This window comes from Python bivittatus, unplaced genomic scaffold (genome assembly GCF_059951505.1).
Source record: "Python bivittatus isolate LINGU-HERP-01145 unplaced genomic scaffold, Pbiv_v1 ctg000330_np1212, whole genome shotgun sequence".
NCBI classification, from domain to species: Eukaryota; Metazoa; Chordata; class Lepidosauria; order Squamata; family Pythonidae; genus Python; species Python bivittatus.
In genome coordinates, this window is record NW_028277058.1 from 24,493,935 (window position 1) to 24,515,521 (window position 21,587).

The window sequence follows — 21,587 nt, forward strand, 5'->3', positions numbered from 1 at the left end:
TCTAAATAATGAGCCGACATCGTTTGCCATTAAATAGCAGTAAAACAAAGCATGTCAGTTGAACTGCTTTTAAAAGCTTCTCTATTAGTCCCCCCTTGAGATAGTCTTGTAAAATCAGTAATGCACAATACTAATTGTGAATTTTTCAGCTTCTGCCAAGCTTCCATGTCTTGAATGTTAATTAGAGCAACTGAAGGAGCAATATCTTTCACTTAGCCTTCTCTCCCCTACGGTATGGCTATAATGAAAAGCCAAGTTCTTCTCATTACAATACAGCCGAGAATATCCCATCAGGATGACCACAAGTGCCAACCTTTAGAAGGGCCCACTGGCACTACCAACCAGTGGTTGCACTCTAGAGATCTCAGTGATTTCAGACTCCAGGTTTCAGATTTATTTTCCTTATTAGCTGGATCTGTGGCTTGCATTTGCCACTTTTCAGGGGATAGCCTACTGCTTGAACAGGAGTCTGTTTGAAAAGCTGCTTAGTCCAAATCCAGTTTGGTAGAGACAAAAAAGAGGGCAGAAGTCTTGAGTATTGGCAGTATTGCTGGAAATTCCCGTCCCAATTACCATTGTTACCTGAGGATTACCTGTACAGTAAAACTAAACCTCACAATTACTATCTAAGGTGGGTTAAGTGCCAGATTTCCTCTATAAAGTTTGTGTACTCCAAATACAAAATTTTCCTTTTTGCATATCCAATACTATAATCACTACTCCGCATTACTCCAGCACTATAAACATTATTCCACATTACTGCCAAAGTTTTTGGACTTAAACTTATTTGATTAAGAGGGAGGGAAAGAGGACTGCGTGGGGGAGAAACTCATTACATGTATTCATTGTATAAATTAACCTTGTAAAAAAATTGATTAGGCTACATTAGAACAAAAATCTAAAGTTACAAGCCCTTTTTATTTATTTGTTCTGCTATTGACTGAAATGTTGTCTTTAAACTTTGAAGTACCTAGGATGCATTTCCCCTTGAACATTCAGGGAATGAAGCTGACCACATTTCAAGTCACCCCACTTTTTGATTTCAAAGTAATGGAGATAAGATAAAAGAGAAGGTTAAAAAAGGTCCCCATTTAGGTCTTCCAGATCTGGGCTGCAAACTTCTGAAGAACCTCTAAATGGCATTAAAGAGATACAGAAAACTGTAGTGGTCATCTAGTTTTTGGTAGGCCAGATTTCTTAGCCCAATATCCACTAAGATAAAGGACAGATGAATTCTTAAAACTGTTCCTCCTAAATATAGCTAGTTTCCCTGTGTTTTATGTCAACCATTTTTAAAAAACACAACACTAAGCCAAATGAGCTAACTAGCCATGGTTTAAACTGTGGTTTACATATAAAAGTACATTTGCCCAGAACTCTCTTTCCCTTTTGTTGTTTAGAGAAAAACTGGATTGTCAGGAAGAGAACAGTGAACATGACAGTATGAAATGGGATGAGATAAATCTGTGCTAATATTAAACTTTGATTTTGTAACAGTAATACCATCAGAACCATAGGAGGAATAGTGCACTGAAGACTCAGAGACCATTAAACAACAAGAAGTAGTTATGTTAAAGTAACAGTCCGATCCACAGAGAAAACCTGTGCAGATCTTTCCCAACATTTGCTTTGCCCTTAAAGAAAGACTCTTGGTTGCTATAATGTTAGGCAATTTGTCTTGTTTAAGCTAATGAACGATATATTTAGTCCAGGACTCTTAATTCCCAGTAGCATCTAAACAGGTGTTTCTAAGAGCATTTCTCTTAAGGTATGATGCAAATTGTTATCCCCCTAGGGGTTGTACTTTTTGTTAGGTAGACGGAATATCACCTCCACCACCATACACAGCATGGAAATACTACCTGTAGCCGTTTTAGAATCAATTTTAGGTATCATGTTTCTCCATGAATCTGTCTAATCCTAGTGACTGTTACACACACACACACACACACACACACACACACAAAATTAGGGCAATTATAACAGTTCTGTGTTAATGAAATTCTAAAATGCGAAGTAGTAAAAGAAAGGAGAAATGTTCATTTGCCTCAGCCACTGCTGTCAATAGAATCCATGTCCAATTAGAATAGCAATATGACCCACATCTCTTTTTCCTTCAGAATTAACTCTTTTCTGGAACGTTACATTGAAGAAATGAACATAAATAGAAGAAAAGGACTTTGTTCATATGAAAGAGGTAGAAAGGGAAAGTTTATTCCAGTAGGTCCCTGTTAAGCAGTGACACTTCAGCATATACTTTAAGGAAAAAGACTCCTCTCATAATATGCAATATACAATACAGTATATCATCACTTGGCAAAATTGTCCTATAGTTGCTGGACAATTAGTATACAGGTTACATACAGCCCATTGCTTTCCTGCTTATTTTGTTGCTACATTATTTTCATTAAAAGACTAACTGCATTAGCCAACATGTATTTCTGAAAAACTTCTTTTTTCTGTTGTTTAGATCCATATGTGAAAATTCATCTGATGCAAAATGGGAAACGGTTGAAGAAGAAGAAGACAACAATTAAGAAGAACACTCTGAATCCTTATTACAATGAATCATTCAGCTTTGAAGTACCATTTGAGCAAATCCAGGTAATATCAAACTTGCAGGTCCTTCTTCACCTTGAAATTCTGCTCCTCTTCGTAGGAACCTTCATTAACCCTTATGCAAAAATCCTTCATGGATGAAACAAGTGAGATTGTTTCAAAAGGTAAATGATGAGTGATGCAATACTTAGGAATGTCAGTTCATCAAACAAGCAGCAGATAATGAACACTAATATTCAGCAGCAATAGATGCTAAATAGAAAAGCCAGTGGTGATTTTATCCCAACAGTTCAGGAGAAAATCAGTGTTATTGTTTTCCATTCTTTCAGATGATTTGATTATTCTTATCAAATCAAAATTATTTAAAAATAGAGCAGTAATAATAATCATCAAAATTCTTCTGCTAAACTGCATAACTAAAACCATATTTATAATAACATACATAAGTAAATAATAGGTGTTGGCAGTCCACAACACTCAGCTTAGTTCTCTGTTTTTATCTAATTTCAAAAGCTCTCTGCAAGTAAACGTTTCTGACTTCTGACAAGGAAGCGAGAAAGAAAGAGAGAGAGAGAGAGCAACCAAGCAAGCAAGAAAGTGAGAGGGAGGGAGGGAGGGAGGGAGGGAGGGAGGGAGGGAGGGAGGGAGGGAGGGAGGGAGACAGACATAAAAACAGAAGACAAAAAGGAAACATCAAAAAGCTTAGAAAGAGAAAAAAGAGGGTAGCCTTATCCATCTTTCACTGTGGCCCTTTTATTGCTTCCTTAAATCCCAGTCACTTTTGACATATGGTCCTCTATAAATTACTCCCAGGGGAATGCAGCTTTTGACAGAAAAGAAACGTTGTCCATCCTGATTTACAGGATTACAGCTTAACATTTCAGTTTGGCATATAAATGCAGGAAGAAGGGTCATCATCAGCTTCAGCACAATTTCACCCAAACACTGAGGCTGAAGTATTGTTACAACCAGACTGCAGGGAGATTTATCAGTTCATACAGTATCTGTTGATTTAAACAGAACATTTGGATTTAAAAGTATGTGCCCAACCATAAGACTTACATTACCAGTACATAAATACTTAAGAATAGTGATCTGGCACTGCAATCTCATTACTGAAACATTGGCACCATGCAAAGCAAGATTATTGCAACTTTTTCAGTATCCAGTTTATGGAGAAATTAGAATAGAAGAGGCTCAGTTGTATAAGCTGTAAAACCGCCAGTGGTAAGATTTCTGGAGGGGGATTTATAGAATATAATGCTGAGGAGGCTGCAGGAAATGTCAGACTCTGAATCGTGGCTCATGATAGGAAACCCAAGGTAAACCAGATCTGAGCTTCCCATTTTTGCTGCCCACTTGCTGCATGGATTTTGTTAGTTCTGACAACCTCAGCAGCAAAATGTATGGATTTGCATTTTTCAGTTCTTGCTTTGTTCTCTCCCCATCATGTTTTAGAAAGTGCAAGTTGTTGTGACTGTTTTGGACTATGACAAGATTGGCAAGAATGATGCCATTGGCAAAGTCTTTGTGGGCTACAACAGCACTGGTGCGGAGCTGCGACATTGGTCAGACATGTTGGCCAACCCAAGGCGACCCATTGCACAGTGGCATACCTTACAGCCAGAGGAAGAAGTAGATGCCATGCTTGCAGTCAAAAAGTAGGAAGAAAGCAAAATGTGAAAAGAAGGCCTTTCTGCATTTGCCCATATAGTGCTCTTTAGCCAGTATCTGTAAATACCTCAGTAATATGGGTCCTTTTATTTCCAGCCATGCATCCCCAACACAGATCAGTGGTACTTCTACTCTTGTTTTAATTTGCACAACTTTAATGTAGAAAAAGCCCTATAAGGCATTCCATCTCACCACTGCCCTCAGATCTACTCTTCTTTTAAGCAATATGTGTAGATAGAGCATGACAGAAATTATTTATTGTATCACACAGTTGTACATACCAGTATCTAAAAATTTATTTCTAGTCTGTTTATTTGTTTGTCGTAAACGTTTCCTAATCTGTGTATATCTAGATGTTTTTAATAAGATGTTATATTTTAAATTATGTAAATTGACTGAGATATAGGAGAGCTGATAATTATATTATAGGGTAACTATTGTATCGTCTGCATTCCAGCAAAAATTCCAACTTGTAAGGCACTAGTAGTGTTACACTGACATCTTAAAGGACAACTTAAATCTGAGCTTTCAACTGAACCATTACAATATCAAGATATGCTCACACGGCGCTCCTTGAAGGAATGAATCCACTGGTAGACTTTTCTTGTGGGCAATTTTGCATGATCTGAGCAGCTCCAGAACTGACCTCTAGGAAGCATAGCAGAAGCTGATATATCACTTTTTTTCCTCTTTCTCTCTCTGTATATATATGTGTGTATAAACAAACTGAAATCATGGCTTTACACTTAAAAATGAAGGTACAGTTGCATCAAGGGAGGGAGGTGGGAGCATGAAATATTACACATAGCAACATATAAACTATGTGTGGGGAATCATTTAGGGGTTATGTAGCAGCCGCCGCTGCCCTGCTATTACCCATGGCGAACATATATACTTGAAAACAAGTAGCTCTCCTTTATCACCTTTATACGAATTTGCATACTGTGAATCCCATTTGTGCTCTCACATTCTCTAATTCTAATGAGTTTGCACATTAGACTTTGTAACAAAATATTTTGTTATACTAAGCCAGATGAGAAGGAATGCAGAATATTTTTTAAAGCAAAACAAAAAAATCACAGCCGTGTGTGTTTATTATACAAAAGTAGTTTCATGGTGACAAGACAGTATTGTACAATCCCATCAAAAGAGGACAAAAAATTAGCCATATTTCTGAATGCACTTCAAAGCAAGCCAAAAGATAACAGCTAGTGACCTTTTATATACTATTTATACTAATAAGTTTTAATTTGTCCTTTAAAAAAAGTGAAACAAAACAAAGAACAAGTTCTAGCAAACTGAAGCAACCTCTTATGTACACTAGATGCTCGTTTCAGGAGGAGTTTTTAAATGTTTTCAATGTTACTATGTAGTAAATGGCACTATTATGAAGCTATTAGTCATTCCATAAGCGTCTTAAAAGACTGCTCTGTGTATCACTGTGACTGCCGTGTGTGCTTAGAAACTGTAGTTCTCTCAGTGGATAGCAATCAATTTATTCTGTAGTGATATTGTAAAAATACTGCCATTCCCTTCTACTGCACTGCCGAAGGATTGCATAGCACAAGAAGTTCTCATAGCTATGGACCAATTCAGAACTGAAGAGCTATGCACAGGACAAGGCGTCATATAGGACGGACTGACAACACAGCATTTTGTCGACACTGTGCAATATTCCACGTCTCTCCCCAGATCGATGGTAGAGGGCTGTCCTTCAGACAAGACCGATGGTCACTTTAGCTTACATTATTTTGTTGTGTCACGTGTGGCTGTTATTTTTGCGACTGGGGTCTCCTCCTTGGAGATCTCTTTGATTAATTTATTTAAATACTGGTTTGCATATTTATTTAAAAGATTGTAAATGTATTTTAATATGTTGAAACACAGGTTCTATTTTCAGTATCACCAAGCACCAAAAATATCCAGGAATGTGTTCCTCCTTCCCATTAAAAAAAAAGAAACCCTTTTAGAAAGAAAGAAAGAAATTCCTCAGAAATAATTTGAAAATATATAGTTTCCTTTAAAAAAAAAAAAAAAGGCATCTCCAGTCATGTTTTTTTTTAATGATAGATCTCCTTTTTCAGAGCTCTAGGCTGGCAAGTTACCTATCAAAAGTAGAGAACTGAACTCACATGTCACAAATGGATTGTAGCAATTTAATCCAGTTTCTACTTAGCTTTCCAAAACCCCAGCGATGCAACAGTTATCATTCTGGAGCTCTTTCTATTCCATACATCAGTGTTTTTCAACCTTAGCATCTTTAAGATGTATGGACTTCAAGTCCCAGAATTCCCTGGCCAGCATGCTGGCTAGGAAATTCTGGGAGTTGAAGTCCACACATCTTAAGGTTGTTGAGATGAGAAACACTGCTCTACATCGAAGAGGAAAAGGCATAATTGAATCAGATAAGCTGAAATATATGTAAGAGGAGTCCTTTTGTAACCTTATATGAACACCAAATCTCACCAAAGACAGTGAGCCAAAACACAGAGGATTCAGTTCTGCTGTAACTTCTTTTAGTTGATCAGCATAACGGGGGAGAGAAATCTTGAAAATTTCAGGCTGAAGCTGCTAGAATTGATTCATTGTGTGAAGGTATTCTAAATTCATTCTCTTCTTACACTGCCAGAATGAATGTCACTGCAGAATTGGTGTAATGTTCCATCGTTCTCAGCAGAAAAGTCTGCTTTTTGACCAAGATGACATTTTCATCCTCAAAGAAGCCACATGTACCTTTCTGACAAAGCTGTGTAAAGTATTAGAATCTGATGCTGTAGAAAGATCCTAGTTGCCTTTGTGTATATTTACTGCCTGCTTGAGTGTTTCTTTGTGTGGGGTTTTTCTCTGTATCTTGTAGAAACATTTGGGGTGTTCTATCCTGCCATATTGCTCGTGACCCACGAGCTGACAAGTTTAGCTGTATTTTACATTTAGTTTTGATGAAGGTGGTTTATCTTTTGTTTCACTTTTGTGTAGTGAATCCCACAGTAGAGTTTTTCCAGGTGTCGTTAAAATAAAACATACATACTACACAATATCCAATAAAATGTTTTATTTCCTGTTGATGCCTCAAGTGTTCTCAGCATTATTTATTTATTTGCATTTATTAAACTAGATTTATAAGGCATCCAGCTCAAAAAAATGTGACTCTGGGTGGCATACAACAAAAAACAATAAATAAATAAAACCCCACATAATATTAAACACATACAATATATAAGTATATAAATATATAAAATACAAAATATAAAAATGACAACCAAGCACCAGAACAGAGCAACCAAACAGTTGTTGGCTCTTGGCTTAGTAAGTTGTCAGACCACAAGAATCTACTATTTAAAACTCAGTAAGTGGAAGTAAACCCTGTCCTTAATGCTAAGTCTAGCAACTCACAAGCACACTCATTACCTATGTGAATTCATATAGCTCCAAGGATGTCCAGCTATAAGAAGTATTCCTGAGGGCTATGAAAATGCCTACTTTTTCACAATTGAGAGCCTAAGTGCACGGGCACATATTTTTACACAAATATTTCCAGGCTCTGACTGTACCTACAAATAGAAAAAGGGAAAGCAGAAGTAAAGTGGATGAAACACTTCCACTTGGTTGCAAAACATCAGAAGGAATCTGGTAGCACCTTTTCCAGCTTACAAATTTAAGCTCACAAAACATTATGCCTTTTAATAAAATGTATTAGTCAGGAAAGGTGCTATCAGACTCCTGAAGTTTTGCCACCACAGGTTAACACAGCTGTCCTCTTCCAGTTTCCACTTGATTGTAGAATGCTTGAAAGCATACAAAGAGTAGCTCAGACATAATGTTTATAACAGATTCTAAAATGTAAAATAAGTATAAAAATTGTTCATTTCCATCCCCAAAGAAAATCAAGGTATTCTTTTTTAAAACATCCAGGAGTTTTGTCCTAATTAAGACTATAAAATAAATCACAAAACCAGGGGAAAACAAATGCACCACTGGCAAAGCAAGCAAATAACTAAATAACTCTATTGCTAAAACTATTAAAGCAATGATAATCCTTTTAACACATCAAAGTTAGGAAAAAAACAGCAGAAGCTTATTGCAAGCAAAGGGATGAGATTACTGAAGCATAGGTGGACAGACTGAATCTAATAAATTCACTGTGTCAGCCTTGATTCAACAGATCTTGACTAGATGCCAATGTCTAAAGAGAACACAAAAATTGCAGTCTAATGGACATGACAAGATAAAGCAAAGTGCTAATTGACAAACTAAAATTTAACAAGCACAAAATCGGATTCTAGAGAGATTAGCTGTGTTAGTTAATTGGAGCAAAAACTACAAACAATTAACACATTTTATGTGTAATTTATAATTGCTTAACCATTGACCACAGCCCACTCTATCAGATGCCTAGATTACATTAAGTATCAATTCTAGCATTTTTCGAAGACAGACTTAGATAGACTGTAAATAGACCAATTGGTAGTAGATTCAGAATAGACACATTTTCTGTTGTATAGATTCCTTACACAAACCTTCAGGTGGAGGATGAAGTAGTGGAGCATTTTGAGCAGTGCATACTGGCCTTGCCTTATGTGTCTTTGCATCCTGCCTAGGCCCATGTTTGTTCTATTCAAGTTTTGAAAAGTGTATTCAGATTCATTTGAATAGAAAGTAAGCTATCCACACAACCTGGAAACCTACTTCATTAAGGTTCCAGGTTGCAGAGAGAATTAATCAAGTGAACAATAATTTGCCCTAGGTTCAATGCAACCAGATGCAAGAGCAGGGAAGAGGGGAAGGGGAGATCTACATATTACAAGCACACACACACAAGCGTGTCACATGTAAATGCATACATCTATGGGGCTGGTAGGGAGAGAGAATTGGATTCAGTTAGATTGTAGCCTTATATTGACAAAGTGGAGAAGCTAGACGTTGCACAGAGTTCAACGATCATAACTTTTTTTTTCTTTTGAATAAATACAATAAAGAGAATCTCTGAATAGCGACTGTTGGAGCAAAGAATGAAGGAGGACTACTACCTTCAAACTTTTCTTCTGAGTTTTTGAGAACATCTGACTGATCACTACTGGAAAGGTCAATGCTCAATTAGAAAATCTAACCAAACCAAGGTTCTTTTTGGTCATTTATGACTCTGGATGTTATAGTCTTTCTAATGGTAGAGGCAGGTGGCAGCCTCTTTGAAGGTAAAATGTACTTACTTCTGAACAGGATGAGTCAGCCCATTGGTTAAAATGGAACCTCAAATGTTTTCCTCAAAATTCTATCCTGGAAGCATTACTGAGCAGTGTTTTCATATTCTAACAGTCTCACCAAAAACAAATGCAGTGATTTTAAATGTGATTTTGCAACTTGGCAATGGAGGCAGTGTGGAGATAATATTCTTTGAAAATCAATAATAAAACTGTGCACATTTATATGATTTTGGTTTAAATGATGCTGCCCTAAGTATGTGTGGAAGAGCAAGTTATAAACCAGGTAATGACTTAATGAATAAATCATGCTGTGTAAGTTACTTTTTAATGTGGCCTCTGTTACCCCAAAACTCAGGTCTTTGCTGTTGCTATTAATTCTTCCCACTCCACCCTTTCTGTGTCTTCAGTTTTGGCTACAATCAATATACAATTAATACTATTGATAACATAGTATACCTGTATCTGGAATTTTTCAAAATGTTTCAAGGATATATTCCCAGACTTCCTTAAATGATTTTTTTCATATATCACTGGTAGTCAAAATATGCTTTCTTGCTATCATTTAGACTGTCATAAGAAAAACATGTTTTAAATAATTGCCCTTACACTAAACACAGAGAGAAGCAAAACATTATCCATATTATTCAGTTCATTTAGTCCCTAATCAGCTAGCACAGAAATATTCTTCCCAACTGAGTTCACTTAGCAACTTAAACCAAATTTCTCAAATGCCTTTCACATGAAGATTCACTCATTGTTTTTAATTTATGCAAAGCAGGAAAAATAATTTATATTTTCTGATACCTACTGGCTTGCTGATTTATGTTTGCAGTGGCATTCTTGTTTTAAGATGTCAGATCAGATTCCTAATTTCTAAAAGAAAATCCAAATATATGTCTTAGAGAGAGATCTGATAAGGAGCCTCATCACTTTTGCTTGCATGTGTTCATAGCTCTATGTGCCATTTCAGTTCCTTGTCAGTACAGCCTGTCATTCCGCCTTAGTACAACGAATCTCAGCAGAAATTTCCCAGCAGATAGCTAATTTATAAATTCAACATCTGACTGAAATAAAGTAAAATGATTATATTGAACAAATCTTTATTATATTCAACTTAAAAGATACTGTTGCTACATTTATTAACATGGTTAGCCCTTGTTTGCATGCTGAAGTTAAAATCTGCAGAGGCTTTTTCAATTTATTACTGGAACACAAGCAGGAGCTTCCACAAAACCAGATAGAGTTCTCCTGACTGCAGAAACATCTACAGAAACATCCTTCAGACATTTGGAGTACATAAGATGAGGAATCTGCATTGGAGTCAAGGCATGTAGCATCTAATAAGCATCTCCCAGTCAATGAGATATGAGACAAGGTCAAATTCACTCAAACATCAGTGCCTGCAAGTGCAGAATTACTAGCAGCTGGATATGCAAGCCATGCCTCTAGGAAGTGTCCCTTGTAGAAGAGTAGGTGACAATAATTGCTTTCTTTAAGCAGCTTCAGCATGATGGAACCTTCAGTCAATCTTCTCCTGAAGGTCATACAGTAACAAAAGTAATATTGATGAGGGGTGGCAATGACTGAGCACTGGAGAAATTTGGAGAGCAGATCACGGTGATAATTATTAAGGCAGATCAACATGGGAATATTTGTGATTTTTCATTGCAGTTGGCAGCGGGATTAAGTTTATTAAAAAAAAGTAAGTCTCTGCAAAGCCTTTAAGCAACATTGATGCATAGAGTTAAGCAAAGCAACTATATTGCTTTGCTTTATGTCCCTTGACACACCTCTCATTCCACTCCCACAGAGCTCATGTTACAGATAAAAGCTCAGCAGAATCTTCCCTTGCAGTGTTATGGAAGGCTTCCCCCAGGCTGGGCTGTTCTGGCATGGGCAACAGACAATGCCTTAGTGTGAGCCAAAAGTGCCCAACCTCTAAATTTCTCTGGCATATGCTAAGGGCTATCCTTGTCTGGGCAGCTGGGAAGCTCTGACAAACACTATGGGGTTGCCCACAATGTGTGCTGAAGATGCCAGCCTTAAGGTGAAGGTATTCCTGTTGGGCACCTTTGGGGAAGTCTTCAAGCAATCTCCAAGTACTGCCCAGCCTGGAAGTACTTCAACCCACGCTGAGGTGGGCGCGGTGGGTATGGGGAGATTGAGAAGATCCTTCTTCTGCAGCACAGGCCCACAGCAATTTAAGAAGCAAATCTATGTCTCCTTTTAAAAAAAGATAATTTTAGGAAAAAATCACCTATCCATCACTTTCTTTTGATTAAGCTTCTTCGACAGAATGTTCATTATGAATGAATGAGTGACTTACTTGGAAGAGGTTGGGATTTCTCCAGAAGAAATAAAGACAAAGTTACCACTTCCTCAGCCCAAAGCAGTGCTGTAGAGATAACAGTAATACAGGCAAAATTGACCAAATTCCTGGATAAATTATTCTGTCAAATGCTTCTTGTTTCAATTTCATCATAAGGCAATACTAGACAACCCATGACCAATTGGGTCATTGTTTAGAGATATTTCCTTACCTAAACAGAGAAACAGAATGACCAAGGGCAAAAACCAGTGGGAGTGGGAGCAACTTGCGACTTTCTGCCAGCTTCCCCATTGACTTTGCTTGTGGGAAGCTGGCAGGTAGCATCAGAAATCTCCCTTCCTCCCTTCCTCCCTTCCTCTCCACATATAACATAGGCTTGTGCCATTTGGTCTCCCCTCATGGCCCTCAGGAGAGCCCCCATGAAGCCTCTTCCTCCTCAACTGACCTGCGGAACTGCCTGCCACTTTGCTGGAGGAGGTGGAAGAAAGGGAGCCATGGACTATGTGGAAAACTGCACCCCTGGTTCCCATTCCAATGTGTCCCCAAGGGCTGTCTCCCTCAAGGGAAGAAGAGGGCTCACCTGTCAGCCACTGGTGCCCCCCAGCTAACCCTACCTTGCCAGCATACATCCAAGGGCTCCCTCATGCTTCCCTCAATGCCCATAGCCATTAAGAGATTTCAAATTTCTGCCTCATTTCCAAAGCAGCCAAGCACTACTCACCCATCAGGCCTTGCTGCCAGCTGATTGGGCACAGGGGGCAGAGGGAGGCAGAACATGCCAATGATGATCATGTGACCTGGGCTGACCACAGCAGTGCAGCACACAGCAGTGCTGAAGCAGCCATAAATTTCTCAAATTTCAATCCCACAGGAGTCATGGGTCCTGGATTTTGGACACATTCTATAAGTTAGCCCATTTGAGGTACCTTGGTTCAAAAATTGTTGCCCTATTATGCACCGTTTTGCCCAATTGAAGGTTACAGACACAAGAGTTTGAGTAGTATATAGCTACATCATGGCATATCCATTTAAAAAGGTTCTTCACTTCCTGACTGTTCTCTGTCCAATTAATCCTTCTGTGATCCACCAAAAAGTGACAAACTCTACATAGTAGCAGCTATAACCCAAGCCTTCTTAAGATGAATGGGTTTGTGCATGCGTGTATCAATTGTGTGCCTTTACAGAACTAAAGATTCAAGCACGCTCTTATACATACATTTACCTTCTCACTGAAGCCAGTAACAAAACTGAAAAACATATCAGAAAAACATATTGCTTCAATTGTATGAAAAGAAATACTGACTTCATACTGATATTAGTGAAGGTTGAAAAAATATGCTGTACATTTATACCTTGAAAAACAAACCTTTACCTAATAAGTGTGATTAATTAGTGTACTAAATGGAAGAACTGTTTTAAAAACACAATTCATTTATTTGGAAAAATTCTCTGGATGGCTGTGAGCTGCGGATTTTAGCCTATAATAAAAATGTGACTCATAAATAAGTCTTTCTTTCTGCATAGCTTATTCATCCTGACCTAATATTTGAAAGCTGAATCTGGAATGTCATAAAGTAGTACTGATTATATGTTCTTCCTTCCTAGTCAGCCAGAAAGTGAACCTTGGACTGATTCAGAATATATTGCCACCTTCATTTATTTTATTTTATTTTTTTTGGTCACACAGTTCCACTTGTCTGCAGCTCCACTTAGTGGAAAAGAAGAGAATCCAAGAAAACATCAAGGTGTGCTACCTGTAAGGTCATATACAGAATGCATGTGTACTGAGAATGCATAAAAAACACCACTTTGCTCCAGTGTAAAGTTTGGGGCCATGATTAAATTGCATTGCTCTTTAATTCGGTTAATATATTTGCTTATATAAATATTATTATAGCTGTTGACTAACTCAAAAAAGAAGAAAGAAGTCAAATCTATGTTTATTTATTCTATTTAGAGTTGTCAGTTAACATAAAAAGCCAAAAGAAATGTGTAAATTAGTCCCCATATTTAACATGCCAGGTGGTAAAGTTGGATGCAAGTGATTTATGTTTCTTTTTCTTCAGTGAAGGCACCATAAATGTGTTTTCTACCCTTCTATATAAAGAAAGATGCTATCGCAGAACCTGCTAAAAGTGTCAGTTTGTACCTGCCAAGTGAAAAAACATAATATTCCTCTTTAAATGCCCCATTTACTTGTAAACAAAAGTTATTTTTCTCTTTTGGCAACATTGTCCATCTGTAGAATTAAAGAGAGATCTGGAGAGGAAAATTCCTTTTGTCCTTCCCAGACGGAACCATAGCCATCAATTGCTTTGTGGGAAGAAGCAGCCAGACAGGTGACAACCACCTCAAGCATCTGATCTAGCTTTCTGATTTGTTATAGTTTAATGTGGATTGTTGTATTTTATTCATGCAACTTCACTATAAGTTGCCTTGGAAATATTTATAGTCAGAAAGATGAGATATAAATGAACAACTAAATAAATAAATGTGAATAGATACTGATATTATGTTTCTCCCACAAAAGACAGATGTTTTGACTGCCATTTGCTTGAAATCTATTCTCAGCAAGAAAATGTCATGGTTCTTTATAGCACATCTAGGTAAAAACATGTCCAGCTAAATCTGGCCAAAGAACATCTAGGTTGGCATTCATGGCCAACCAGATGCCTCAAGGAGTCCAGATCTGGGACACAAGAACAATCATCTTTTGCTAGAAACAGGTATTCAGAGGTATTTCCCAAGAAAAAGGATTGACAGCTTTTTTTACAGCCACAATGGGTAGGATTATGCCATAGAAGAAGGTGGATCATGCATCTTGGTAGGTCTGCCTGGAGATTTTTTCATTTTGAAAGGAATACATGCAGGTGGACAAAGGGGAGCCATTGACAAAATATGCATCATGATCTCACAAGGGAAATCCCAAGAGCTACATATTTGCATCAGATGCCAAACCATGAGGCAAATTTGTGTCTTGATGTCACTATGCACATATCACTTTTTCATCATTGTGGTTAGCTGCAAGTGCCTAAGCATTCGCTATTTCAAATAGAGCTAAATGTCCTTTTTGGCCTATGTAAGGAATAAAAACAAACATTTTATGCCTATTCTAAGGCATAAACAGCAATTTATTTCTGCTTTCTTCTTAAAAGCAGTAGAAACCCACGTGGTTGATATGCAGCAGGAAAGCTCTAAATTTGTGGGGGGGGGGATATTCTGGTTTCATGTATGCACTTACTTCCCTTTCTGTTCTACAGAAAGCACAGGCCTGTTGCTACCCTTACCTAGACTTTCACTCACATTGCAAGAGCAGGCTTGTCCACATTAGCCAGTCGGTGTTTCTACTTTTACAGCCTGAAGGAAAAGGTTCTGACAACCATTTGCAATAGGACGTCCCCTATGTAAATATTAGAATTAAAATGCAAGAAGCAGAATTCACAAAATGCCCAAATAATTATTCCAATTTTGCTCTACTATTGTGACTCAGTTTGATGGAAATGCAGCTGTTCTTTACACTAGAAGGAAGAGGAGTGAAATTCTCAGACATTGGGTAGACATACCTTCTTGCACAAAGCTGAGCTATAAAGTGGAATCTGTGAGGATGCTATTGCATACTCATCTCTTCAGTAGTCAGAAAGCTCCCTTGTTGCCCACATTTCATTAAATGCCAAGCAAAGGACTTCCCACAAGGCTGTTCTAGATCAGGAAGCAAAGACAGCCAGGAACGTAATATATAACTGTGCAAGAGCAGCCGTCTTTCCCACTTGGTTGTTACAATTAAGTTCACAAATGCCGCCCAAACACATTCTAAAGAGATTCTGGAGCTGCACAAGAATGAAGTAGAAAAACAAAAACTTCTTTCGCAAGGGAAGTCATTTTCTATCATTTGAAAGATGCATTTCAGTCTGGTATTAATGACAATGCTATACAGACTTAAGGTGATCATAGTGGGACTCTGAGCAAAGGAAACAGAAGAAGCAGTTCTGGGAGACCTACTGTTCAAATCTTCTCTTCGCTTTTCATTCAAAGGAACAGCCAAGTAATAAAGGGGAAATCAAAGGAAGAGACATAAACATTAGCTGTAAAGTAAAGCAACTCGGGGATGTCAGCCTGGATGCTTAGCCCTGAGCTCCAGACACTCGCACTTTATGGCAAGGAAAAGCTTTAAGAGATGAAGCCTGATGTCTGGAATGATTTTTACAATGCATTCGAGAACAATACAGAAGTCCACTGGGCTCTCCTGCACTCCAAAGGGACAGCAGAGAAATACGGAATGCTAGCAAGTATCAGGCAGCTGAGAGTAACCTTCTAAAGAGCAGGGCAATAAAAGCTGTTAACAGCCACAAAGCATCATAAACCAATGGCAAGGCACTCTGACAGTCACAGCCTCGAGGGAGGAACACTAGAAATGAGTTTCTAGGAGAAAGAAAGGAAGAACAAGTGAAGTGTCGACTTTTATTTGGTTTGCTTTCCCTAACTCCATCAGCAACAGCCTACCAGCCCCAGCTGAATGATAATCAATGGTATCTTTTGTTTTGTAAAAGGGAGCCTTATATAAAATTTTAGAGCAATGAATATTGTACAAGCTGTATTCTACCCTGCAACGCTTGGGAAAGCCTGTCTAGAAAACCTGCCAATTACATGAATCTGAACCCTACTTCTGCTCTGGAAATGAAAGCAGATTGCAGAAGCCCAACTACAAAAACTGCTTGTGGGTACATATCTGTGTTCTGGCAATCCTCAAAATCTTACTTAAGGATAAAAGAGTGAGACTGAAGCCCAATCCAAAACTTCCAGACAAAGAAGTAGTTACAAAGTTCTAGAAACATAATGTTGGAAGAGGCCAAAACCCCATTCCATGCTTATACAGAATTTAAATCCAAGCATCCCTGACAGGTGGCTGCCTGGCCTCCACTTAAAGACCTCCAGTGCAGGGAAGTCCACTACAGTCCTTCTCTGAGCAACGGGTGCCACTGTCAAGCTGCTGGTACAGTTAGTAAGTTTTTATAACACTCAGTCAAAATTGGCTTCCTGAAACGTGAATTTATTATTTCATGTCCTGCACTCTAGAATAATGGAGAAAAGTCTTGACTTTCTCTTAAGTGGGACAGGTATTTAAAAAGGGCTAACATATCCTCCCTAATCCCTCTCTTCCCCACACTAAATATTCCCAATCCCTTCATTCTATCTTCATGGGAATTACTTTATACCCCTCATAATCCTTACTGTCCTTCTCTGAACCTGTTCAGTTGCTCTAAATTTGTCTTAAGGCGCTGCCTAAAATTGTGCACAATTGAAGGGAGAGATTAATGCAGAATAACAATTAATTCCCCTGATTTGGGATGGGGACTAATACTTCCTTTGATTAGGAAGCTATATTTCTACTAGTCAAGCCTAAAACTGCACAACTTTTGGCAACCACATTATTCTGCTGGCTCATATTCAGTTTGCAATGGACTACCATTCCAATATTTTCCTTTCAAGTATGAATATCAAGATATTTTCTGCAGTACCATCAAGTTGGGTTTCTGCACAAGGGTAAATACTTTCAACAAATCATGCAACAAATCATACAACTCCAATTCTTCTTTTTCTATATTTCTGCTCCTTTAGAAGAAATTATATCACTCAACAGCTATATTCCAATCAAGGGATACCTCCCACCAGGGTCTATATTGCCTATTCAATCATATTCACCTTCGTGCATTTCAAACCAATTTTGTTTATTTCTCATACTCTGAGCATTAGTGCATAGACAACCAAGTCTGTGGTTGAATGAATGCTCTTCCTGATTTCTCACTGAGTTGTTTAATTAAATAACTTCCCCACTTCCTTTTGCAGCAAACAAGCCTTCTATGTGGCCTTTCAATTTATTTGTCTCAGCCCCCCTCCCTTCACAAAAGTCGTTTTAAAGCCCTCCTGATCAAGCTAAACATGCTTTGGCCAAACACAATTTTATTAGTCCTTGTGACGTATAAACTACTTCGTTCCAGCAGACCATTATCCAATAACTCTTATGGTTCCAGAAACCAAATCTCCTCCACTGACATTATTTGCATAGCCAGTCATTCCCTTGCAGTATATTTATTTCCCTTTGTGGTCCTTTTTTGTGGACTGAAAGGATGGACAATGCTACTTGAAGCTGAGCCACTGGGGTCTTGAGCTTCCTTCCTAGACCCTCAAATTCCATGATAACATATTATACATGTTTCCCCATGTTTTGCCCATGTCTGCAGAACAGGATACTTGCCTTGATAAGCTTTGGAACTTGTTCTGTCACATTCATTGTTCCCTGCTCCTTGACAGACAGCAGCAGACTTCACAAGAAGATACTGTAGACCTGGCTGGCGTACATTTGTTTTAATTGCCCATAGTAGTGAATCAACAACCAAAGACATATCTCTGTCTTCTTGCAACCTCTCTGCCATTTAGGTATCCACAGTCCTATCTCCAGTTCCACTGTCTCTCCTTTTCTTCCCTGAAAGCTCAGAGCCTGTTTCTTCTACTGCTTCCAAGTGCAATTAGCACAGCCACTAGCTTCCTGGACTTGATACTTGGTTTGATTGTCTTTCTTGTGTGTCAGATTTTATTGTTGTGCCTCCTTTATTTGATCTAATAAATCTCCATCCTCTCTCACCATCTGAAGTGTAGTCACTTGCTGCTCATCTCCTTCAACCATTTCAAGCTTGCCCTTCCTGCAAATAAATATCAGGTTATTTTTATACAGAAACAGAAACATGCCACAAGGATTGGAGGTCATAGCTGCTGATCACTTCACCTTCACTTTCTTTCTTAAGGTTCCACAAATAGACCCTGCTGGAGGTGTGATTCCAATGGCACTAATTCTTCAGCACCTGATGCCTTACTGACCACCAAGGGGCAGCATAGGATAGATACAGAGTTAAGGATTTCTCTGAGTCCCCTCTTTGTCTATCACTCTGGCTGCTCTCCTTCTAAGAGATTGCTAATCGGAGGTCCCTTATTTCTGTTTATATTCACAGGCACACACTCACAGAGCACATGCTCTTGGACTCTCTTCTATAAGATGCACCTAGGCTTTGCCTGTTGCTAGATAGCATTTCTTGTCATTTGTCAATCTCATTTCTCTCATTATAAAACCTGCTTTACTAATCATTGATCAGATCAGATTCCTGCTGTCTGGAACACTCACAAGCCTTCTCAGATTAGCCAAGTAGACACTGACTGAAAATTTGTTAGGGCCTCCCACTTGAACTCTACTGGCAAACTCCTGGCTACTATCCCTGTGTATTCATCCAGTTGAACTTAGCTGTCTTCTACTCCTCTGCTAGTGGAAGGTAGGTGGCAGTGAGAAAAATAACAAAGAGCCAGGAAAAATCTGCTAGTAGAATTGAACATACACAGCAATTTACCACAAACAAGACAGAGAAGTAACCATCTGACTAGAGTCATTCTAAAAATATATAAGAACACAAGGAGAACTACTTGTATGTACACAAGATAGGGGAACTACTTTTACTTTTAGCAACCATAGAGCATAAGTAGTGTAAAGACTGAGGATCATTCTTTCATTTTTGCATAATGTTTGTGGAACAGTGATCTGTTTTCCCTTTAATAATTATTTTGCTTATAGAAAATAAAGAAAATATACCAAGAAAAAAAAAACGGATTGCTTTCTGTAGGATTAGTGGCTAGTAAGGAAATCCAAAAGAGAGCAAAGGAAAAGTTTGGATTGTTTTGGATGAGGTGTAATGAGAAAACCTTATGAGCTTCATCCTTTTCATCGTCTGGTAGCTGTGAAAGAGAAGGAAACAGGATCAGGTCACATTCAGTTTTTAACTGTACATTAAAGTCTGTTCTGTCCAAGTGTAGGAAAGTAATCTTGGCTTTTTCAGTAATCTAACATCAACAAGTCTTTTCATTTATAGTATGGCTAAGTACAGTAATAATTCTGTTCCTTACTCCAAGAAAATTGGTTTTATATACTTTGGAAGGAATATATAGGATTAAAACAAGGTGATCCTGTGGGTATGGCTAGACAATTCCCTATCAACATATGTGAACACAAATTCTGAATGTGCAAACTATTTTCTATATCCATTTGGAAGGAACTGATATGCATGAAGGCTCTGTGCAGGTTTTAAAGTCAATGCAGAGAAAATGGATGAAGCCCCCCCCCCCCACACACACACACAATGTGATCAACTTTATCTTCATGTCCTATACTTTATATATTTATTTACATATCATTTTTTCTTTCATTCAGTATAACCATCGATATAGTTTGATATAGTCACTGAGCAGGTATTTCTTCAAAAAGTACATAGTTCATCTGTGAAATTTCTATCTAAGTTTCATTGATTACCACTAACATGGATAATTTTAAAAGGATATTAGATACCTTTTTGGACAACAAAGCTATCATGATAGAGATAAATTACCTTTAGCACTATACTTTTACTTCCAGCTGCTGAGTCCTGCCACACTACAATCTATTGGATTTGCAAACCCTTCCAGTGAAATCTCTGGGGGAGATGGGCAACACACAAATTTAATAAATAAATAATAAATAAAGTTTCCTCTCTATCAATCTATCACGTGTGCAAACTACTTTTTAGAGCTTTCATGAGTTTCCTAGGAAGCTGGAATCTGTTGTGGAGTCAGCCATCCCAGTCCTAAAGTAAAGGCCAAAAGACATAATACCCTTTTTCACTTTCCTCCCAACCAGAAGTATATTAGAGGAAGAAGTTACATTGACCACCAGGAGACACTAGTTTCATCCTTATTGGGAATCCTCAGTTGTAGGTAGCCAGATGTTATTCCATGGGGTTCAAGATCTCTGCTAAGAATTGAACTCACAAACCTTCACACTTGGATGACTATATACTGTAGAGCGCATTTGCTTTAGGAACTGAGTCCTGGTGACTTGCAAGAAGGGATATATAGAGACTATCTAAATGGCATGTACAGTCCACCTTTCCTTAACATCTCAGAGCAAAGAGATTCAATTGTTACAATTGTCTTGGAGGGGGCACGATTTTTTTCTATTTTTACACCATGTGTATCTTTTATGGCATTTTCAGTTACACTGACCACAAGAACCTTGCAGAGCATTCACCATTTTGGACTGTTTGCAACTTACCACCTCAGGATTTCAGGCAGCTGGATGTGTACAAGCACCAAAGAACTTACTACCTCCTATGAAATGTACGGTCTACAAATAGAAGCATATTTTTGCACTCATTTCCTGCATGTGGGCTTTTCACAGAAATGCAGTTTGCCATAGTAGAAACAGAATGTAATTTACTTCAAATGCTGGAGTAGATTGTCTTTGCCTGATCCTCCAGACTTTCTTGTGATCACTGATTTCTGCAGCTGGATGTATAAATAGAGCTAAATCCAAGGCACCATATTCAAAGATAGCTTTAGTGATGATCCAAATGAAGAATGCAGCTGATGACATTGAAAAGCTTGCCTTGATTTACTGCTGTTAGCTTGATGTGCTAGGAAAATTTCTCCAGGAATTATCCGGCCCTTGCTGAAATTCTGAAAGTTGTAGCCCGCAACAGAGCCTAAAACAAGGAAGGCTAGATTGGACTAATAAAACAGAGCTGAAGCTGCTTACTATTGTAGGTTTTGTACCAATCTGTGCTACAATAGTGAGCCTTACTAATTCTCAAAAGCACATGTTTTAAATTCTTCCCAGGTGCTCACAAAAGCTCATGAATCCAGGTTGGGGAATTTCCCAGAACAGATCATTTTTTGCTAAAACAAAACATACCCCATTTTACAGTAGAGCATAACTTCAGGGCATCAGACCGTGTAAACAGTTTTAGTCTCTG

The 21,587-nt window shown here is 38.2% G+C and overlaps 1 protein-coding gene across 1 annotated transcript in view; it reads left to right on the forward strand.

Moving 5' to 3' along the window:
* SYT1 (synaptotagmin 1) overlaps positions 1-7,288 on the forward strand; it is a 177,744-nt gene extending 170,456 nt beyond the window's left edge. Inside the window, exons 8-9 of the mRNA XM_088141845.1 lie at positions 2,471-2,604; positions 4,018-7,288. Coding sequence (XP_087997971.1) covers positions 2,471-2,604; positions 4,018-4,224 — 341 coding nt within the window. The 3' untranslated portion in view covers positions 4,225-7,288. The remainder of the gene's footprint in view (positions 1-2,470; positions 2,605-4,017) is intronic.
* The last annotated feature ends 14,299 nt before the right edge of the window (positions 7,289-21,587 follow it).